The following is a 7341-nucleotide window of genomic DNA, read 5'->3' as shown; positions in this document are numbered from 1 at the left end:
ATGTTTAATGGGTTGAATTTTGCTGATTGGAGTGAACAAGTTCAATTTCACCTCGGTGTATTGGATCTTGATTTGGCACTCTTAAGTGATCAACCTGCTACTATTACTGATTCTAGTAGTGCTAAAGAAATAACCTATTATAATAATTGGGAAAGATCAAACAAGTTAAGTTTGATGTTTATGCAAATGAGTGTTTCAAATAACATCAAGACAACTATTCCCAAAACTGAAAGTGCTAAAAAGTTTTTAAAGTTTGTGGGAGAGCATTCCCAAACAGCAGATAAGTCTCTTGTTGGGACATTAATGGGTACATTAACCACCATGAAGTTTGATGATTCACATACTGTGCATGAGCATGTTGTTGAAAAAACAAATATTGCAGCAAAACTTAAGACTTTAGGAATGGATGTGAATGAAAATTTTCTTGTTCAGTTCATTTTAAACTCATTACCGACTGAGTATGGACCATTTCAAATGAACTATAACACCATGAAAGATAAATGGAATGTGCATGAGTTGCACAGTATGCTAATTCAAAAGGAAATAGGATTGAACAATAAAGGAATTCACTCTATTCATTATGTGAACAATCAAGGAGTTGAAAAGAAAGCAAAGAAGTATGGAAAGGGGAAAGGATCTTTGAAGGATAATGAATCCTCTTCTCATATCCAAAAGAAGGTATCAAGTAAGGACAAATGTCGTTTCTATGAAAAACCTGGACATTACTAGAAGTACTACTTGAAATGGAAAGTTTGGTTCGAAAGGAAGGGTAAGCCTAGATCTTATGTATGTTTCAAATCGAATTTAGCTGAAATTCCTTATAATACTTGGTAGATTGATTATGTATGTACAACTCATATTTCTAATATGATGCAGGGATTTCTTACAATTCGAAACATAAACCCGAATGAGAAGTTTATCTTCATGGGGAATAAAATAAAGTGCTAGCTGAAGTTGTCGGGGCTTATTGTTTAATCCTAGACACTAGTTATTGTTTGGATTTATATGAGACTTTTTATGTTCCTAGTATTTCTATGAATTTAGTTTCATTATCTAAATTGAATGTTTCTGGGTACACTTGTAATTTTAATGAAGTTTTTTTTTTTTTTTTCCAGTTTATTTAAGGATACTTGTATAGTTGGTTGTGGTATGTTTTGTGATGGATTATATAAGTTAAAACTTGATAATCATTATGTTGAAACACTTTTAACCACACGTCATAGTATTGGCACTAAACGAAGTTTAGTGAATGAACGATCTGCTTACTTGTGGCATAAATGGTTAGGTCATATTTCCAAAGAAAGACTGGAAAGATTAGTAAAGAGTGAAATTCTTTAAAATTTGGATTTCACTGACTTTGACATTTTGTAGATTGTATTAAAGGAAATTAGACAAGACACACAAAGAAAGGAGCCACAAGGAGCACTCAACTTCTAGAAATTATACACACTGATATATGTGGACCCTTTGACGTAAATACCTTCAGTAATGATAGATATTTCATCACCTTTATCAATGATTTTTTACGTTATGGATATGTCTACTTGCTACATGATAAATCTCAAGTGGTAAACACTTTGGAGATTTATGTAAATGAAGTTGAAAGGCAATTAGACGGAAAGGTGAAAATTGTTAGAATTGATAGACACATGGAGCTCATATATTTGGCTGTTAAGGAGGAAGTTCAGAAAAAAAAAAACTATGGTTATAGAACATATTAGGACTGAGCTCATGATAGCAGATCCTTTTACTAACGGGTTGGCACCAAAGACATTTAGGGAACATGCTGATCACATGGGTCTTTGTTGTAATCCCTGATATATAATTGTGAATCTTTATATTTTGTTTTATAACATGTATGTTGATATCACTAATGGTGTTTCTAAACATTGTTTCCTGTTTACCATCAATTACGTAATTATGGAGATGGATCATCGTTGACAGGAATGGTCTTTGACAAAGACATTACAGGTACATTATGGTTACTTCCTATTATGGATTATAGTTAAATGATTTGCTAGCATAGTAGTACAAGGAAGGGAAGATGTCACTTTAATGATATTTACTGCCATGACTCATGTTAGAAGGTTGTTTAATTATGATATTATGGTAATCTCACTAAAAGTATGTATAAGCTGACAATTGTGCACATATTATGGTTATATGGTTAATCCAAATTAAAGTCATTTATATGGGTCAACTGGGAGAATGTTGGATTATATCCCAAAGGATATGTCCCACATGAATAACACATGAAAGATAAGTGCACCATATGATAAGGAAAATGAAATGACTTATGATAAGGGAAATGAAAGATTTTATCTAAAATGAATAGTCTTATCTATGGATTAACTAATGTGAGATATAATGGCTGGAAGTTGAAGAGTTTCCTATGAATCTATATATATTGCTATTGCTATGGGAAGTAGTATGATGGTTAAGATATTCTGCAAAGTAATAGAATAAATTAAAAGTAAGGCATATAGGAATTGTCCTCTCTCTGCCTTAGCTCTCTGTTCATCAATCATATTTCCATAAATCTGGTAGAGTATGGAAAGAGATCGAGGTGAAGCGAGAGAAACGATTTCTACGGTTTCTACAAGTGTTCTTATTAGTTTGTATTCACTATAAACGATCCCGGTGCGTATAATTTTATGTTTTCCGCATTATAGATTATACACGTATGTGAAGATCATAACGATGAAATCTTGTGTTTATCTAATAGCAACATTTAGATTTCTTACAGGTAATACCCAAAACAAATGGAAAGGCATCAGGGTCGATAGTTGGCAAGGACTTGATCCCCCCCCCCCCCCAAAAGGGGGCAGCTGCGATTGAACTCACATTCTGGAAATAAGTCGATGCCCTTTAACTTCGAGTTCCGTCAAGTCTATATGCATAGGTGAGAATCTAAATATCTGTGAGATCCAGATTTATGCTTTCAATTAAAATGCATGCCAATTCACACCAGGAGTGATCCACAGGTCGCTTTTTAAAAGACGAAAACTACCACCCGCCTCGGATCACTTTTTGTTTGATTCCATGACTGTAGTGGGTTGCAGTCCATTCAGACCTCTATGAGGCTTCTTGGTGCTCTTTTTGCTAGACAACGGTTCTTTCTTTTACAGATGTTACAAGATAAATGCTTTTTGAATGGGTTGTGACAGTGCCAAGGGTTGGTTTAAGCGAGTGCCCCAAGGCTTTCTAAGGAATGGTTCTAATAGGTTGTTAAGGAACTTCTTGCACATGGGGAAAGGAAGCGTAAAAGATGGGAAAATAGAAATAAGCTGGGAATCGCAAGATTGAGAAGTCTTCCATTGAGGAGTGGGAAAGATAGGTTTGAAAATGGTCGGATTAGCAGGAGGAAGAGCCCTGAAACAAAGGTGTATATACATAAATAAAGAGGCTGGTCCTTTTGATCGTTTCATACAGAATGATAAGTTGCTGGAGAGAGGCCGGGATGGAGTTGGAAGCTACCCTAAAAAGAAAGTAATGAGATATATGTGGAGGACAAAGAGAGGGATTCGAAGGTCAACACCTCAAACTGAACACTGATGGGGCTGCTGCCCTTGGAAGCCCGCACTATAGCGGTCGCCACAACCTTCTAGCCTGACTTCGTGAAATTCGGCTCGAGTCGTGGGTCCCACTATTTTTTACATTATGAAATACCCCTCAGGGAGTTCGAGGGAAGAACCTAGAACCCGATCTATGGCTGAATAGAAACTCGCACGTAAGCATATATCTTGCACTTCGAGCAGAACTCAAAGTGATCATAGTGTGCTTGCATTCTATTCTAGTAGTGTACGTTTGTGGCAAGAAAGAAGGCATTGGAAAAATACTAGACCATACTAAAGTAAAGAGGCATTCGGAAAGCGACTGGTCGCTTCTGGCAAAGCTTCTAGAAAGCCAACCACTACATAGAGAGATCCATATACCAGTCATGAACTATCGCTCATGCCTAGAGAGGCGCAAGGTAGGTTCGAAGAGCTTAGTGTGAAACACTCGGGAAAGGAGTAGATAAGGATTAATCTACAAAGGCCAACCCAATCAAAGCATAAAAAGGAAAGGTCTAATGCCACGAGAAGTCACCACTAGTCATATAAATTACGAGCATATGTTACTATAAAATTTTAAAAGTATAGAAGTAGTTTGTGTATTTGAATTGTTGATGCATGCTTTGCGGTGACTTTACTACCATGTTTTTCTATATATGTAAGATTTGTTCTAATTCAATAGAGAATGAGTTTTAACTTTCCAATTGGGGGGTGACTGTCAACTTAATCCCTAATGAGCTGCATGTTATTATGTGCTAAGAAGACAATCATATTTGTGGATCCTACCAGACTGGTGGTCTTCAGAAGGGCACGTTTGATGAGTTTGGTCTCTCTATCTCTTAGGTACATCTTACCTTTCAGTATGCCCATAAATATTACATGCTACCATAGTATTTATAGAATTCTTTAAGGATGTTTAGTAGTTGAAAACAATATACGTTTTTTATTTTCAGTGAATTTAAAAGGATAGAAACCATGGTTTCGTAAACACTCTCATGTATCATAGTAATTTAGTAAGATTATTTAAATTGTAAATGACTAAGTACAACATGACATACTTACTTCTACGTTCAAAATGAATATTATGTTTAACAGTTATGCAAATTGAAGTAAAATTTGCACATTCATCAATTACATACTCAAATTCATAGAAGATGAAATAAAAACCTTGAAATTAGGAATAACTTCCCAAGAGGGGGGGTGAATTGGATTCTTTTTTATTTTAATAATTTTTAAGCTTTTGCTTATGATACCAAGAAAAACACAATTAATAACTGATAATCACACTTGAAAATAGTGAAATTTAAATTCACAAGCCAATCAATGAAATCAAAACAATTCAACCACTCAACCAAGAATATTAGTACTTTTGTCAATTTCCCTGTGATTGTTTACCACCTTCTTTGAGTAACCTCTTCGTATGCACTTCTCTTGATCAAGATTTCCATAGATTAACCAACGTACTCCCTTTTGGATTTCCACAAACGATTAATCAAAATGTACTTTCTAAATATCAAGAGTCTTTGTTTATGTCTAACTTTTGAAACCTGCAACATACACTTTAAATCACATAACAACAGCAAGTATAGAAAATAGAAAGTAAAGAAGAGAGAAACACACAAGGTTTTTACGAGGTTCAGCTTCAACACAGCCTATATCCTCGCCCTTGGCAAAACACTGAAGGGTTCCACTATAGCAGTTCCGTTATCGGGTGGAACGACACTTGTTTACAATCACTCCTTGGCTAAGGCTAGAGCCTGCCTTCTCCAAACAATATACCCTTGTTTGGTCAACGATCCAATAGCCTGGAATCATCCAAAATCTACGAGAGAGATATCAAAAAGCTGGTGTACAAGGGATGCTCACACAAAGAGCAGATTAGTACAAATTGAAACTATGTACTTCAAGAGATAAATATCAAGAAAGAAATACACTTTTGAAGCTTAACAAGGATTTCACCAAATTCCTTTTCTTCAGATGAGAAATTAGTAATCTTTCTTCAGGAATTGATAAGCAAAAATATCAGAATCACAGCACTTTCAGATTGCAAAAGATTGAACAAGGTGAGACTTTAAGAGTAAGAGAGCTTGAGAGATTTTCAATGCTTGGTATATTTTTGATTTACAAAAACAATGTATTTATAGGCTTTCAAAACCAGTTTCCTTAAAAAAAATTCCCAAGTTGTTAGACAAATTGGAACTCAAACGACTATATTTAAAAAATATTAAATTTTAAAATAAATTTACCGTTGAACAGTGTTCAGATGTCCGAGGATTCGAGTTCAGACGTCTAAAGTTCCTGAAACCCTTTAAAAATTTAACTGGACACAAGGTTAGATATCTGAAGAGAGGGTTCAGACGTCTAAGGTGCTAAGTTCAGATGTTTGAAGTGTCGAGTTCAGACGTCTGAACTGCTACTGCCTGTTTCTGTTTTAATCCATAAAATCTTTAGACATCTGCACTTAATCTTTAGACATCTAAAGTAATTATTCAGATGTCTGAACATGGAGTTCAGTCATCTGATCTACCAAGAACCTGTTTTAGAAAATATTTCTCTTTAAAAACTGATTTGCTCTCTTATGATTTTTATAAGACTTATTTCAAAAATCTTAAATAGGTCTTTAAGTCCTCATAATCTCTTGGAAGAGCTTTAAAACATATTTCAAACAATATTTTAGCTTTTGAAATACTTACAAATTGTTTCCTAAGCCTTTATATATCATGCTTAAATTCTTTCTCATTCGTTGCTCTTGAAGTTCTTTGAAAATTTGCTTGAGCTAACTTTATCTACAAATGCCTTAGTTTCTCCTTGGATCATTGATTAGTTGACCCACACTTGATTCATACTTGATCTTTACTTGAATCACACTTGATCTTTACTTGAACTATACTTGATCTTTACTTGAACCATACTTGATCTATATTTCGTGAAACACAAAAACTCAACCTTTCCAATTTAAATAGTCCTTTGTTTGTTATATCCAAAATCGATTGAAATACCTTGTCAGGCCAACAACCCTAATAAAAAAATTATACATTAAATCATTAAACATGCAAATAATTATGAAATTAAATAAAAGTCTTAAGAATAAAAATTTTAGTAAGAAGCATATGACTTCAAAATTGAAGCTAATTTAAATAATCATACTAATTGACTACAATTCTTGTCCATGCTATTATGATATCATAATTAATTCATTCTTATGTAATAGATTTTAGAAGATAAAACTGTAACTAAAATTGTGTTTGGTATTTTACATGCTATATGTTTTATATAAATCTATGAAATATAAATACTTCATGGAGTAAGTAATGCTATCAGACTAGTTCTTGGACCAATTTTGCTCTTCGTGTTAGTGATGATATGTAAGATTGAAAAGGAAGATGTACTCGAGAGGGGGGGGGGGGAGTGAATTGGGATTAAAAGTTTTTCTTTAGAAACTTCTTTAGTTAATTCTTTCTCAACCCTTTTTAGTTTCAACAAACACACATGTAAGATTTGAATTTAAATCATAAGTCCAGCTGAGAATTAATTTAGTTATAGTTCTTTATGAATGAGAATACCAAATTAAATACTTTGTAGATTTCTCAAGACTTCTTCCAACAGCTTAGATTAACACCCAATGAATTATATTAATCAATCAAGATAATATATCAATTCTAGTAATGCTTCCAAGATTCAACTTTTGAATATGTCAATCCACTCAACAAGATGAGCTTGATTTCTTAATATAAAACACAATAGAAAAATTCAACCAAACTCCCAAAACTCAAATATTGATTTTAAA

General features: G+C 33.8%; 1 protein-coding gene across 1 annotated transcript; it reads left to right on the top strand.

Moving 5' to 3' along the window:
- LOC131163439 (uncharacterized) lies at positions 1–729 on the top strand. Its single transcript, XM_058120026.1, has one exon. The coding sequence runs from the start codon at positions 1–3 to the stop codon at positions 727–729; it is 729 nt and encodes a 242-aa protein (XP_057976009.1).
- The last annotated feature ends 6612 nt before the right edge of the window (positions 730–7341 follow it).

The sequence above is a fragment of the Malania oleifera genome, chromosome 9 (assembly GCF_029873635.1).
Source record: "Malania oleifera isolate guangnan ecotype guangnan chromosome 9, ASM2987363v1, whole genome shotgun sequence".
NCBI lineage: Eukaryota > Viridiplantae > Streptophyta > Magnoliopsida > Santalales > Ximeniaceae > Malania > Malania oleifera.
Note: the sequence above shows the minus strand (reverse complement) of the source record. Positions and strands in the feature narration are given on the sequence as shown.

Coding starts and splice junctions, on each gene's coding strand:
- LOC131163439 (XM_058120026.1), top strand. CDS start 1: ATGTTTAATGGGTTGAATTTTGCTGATTGGAGTGAACAAGTTCAATTT.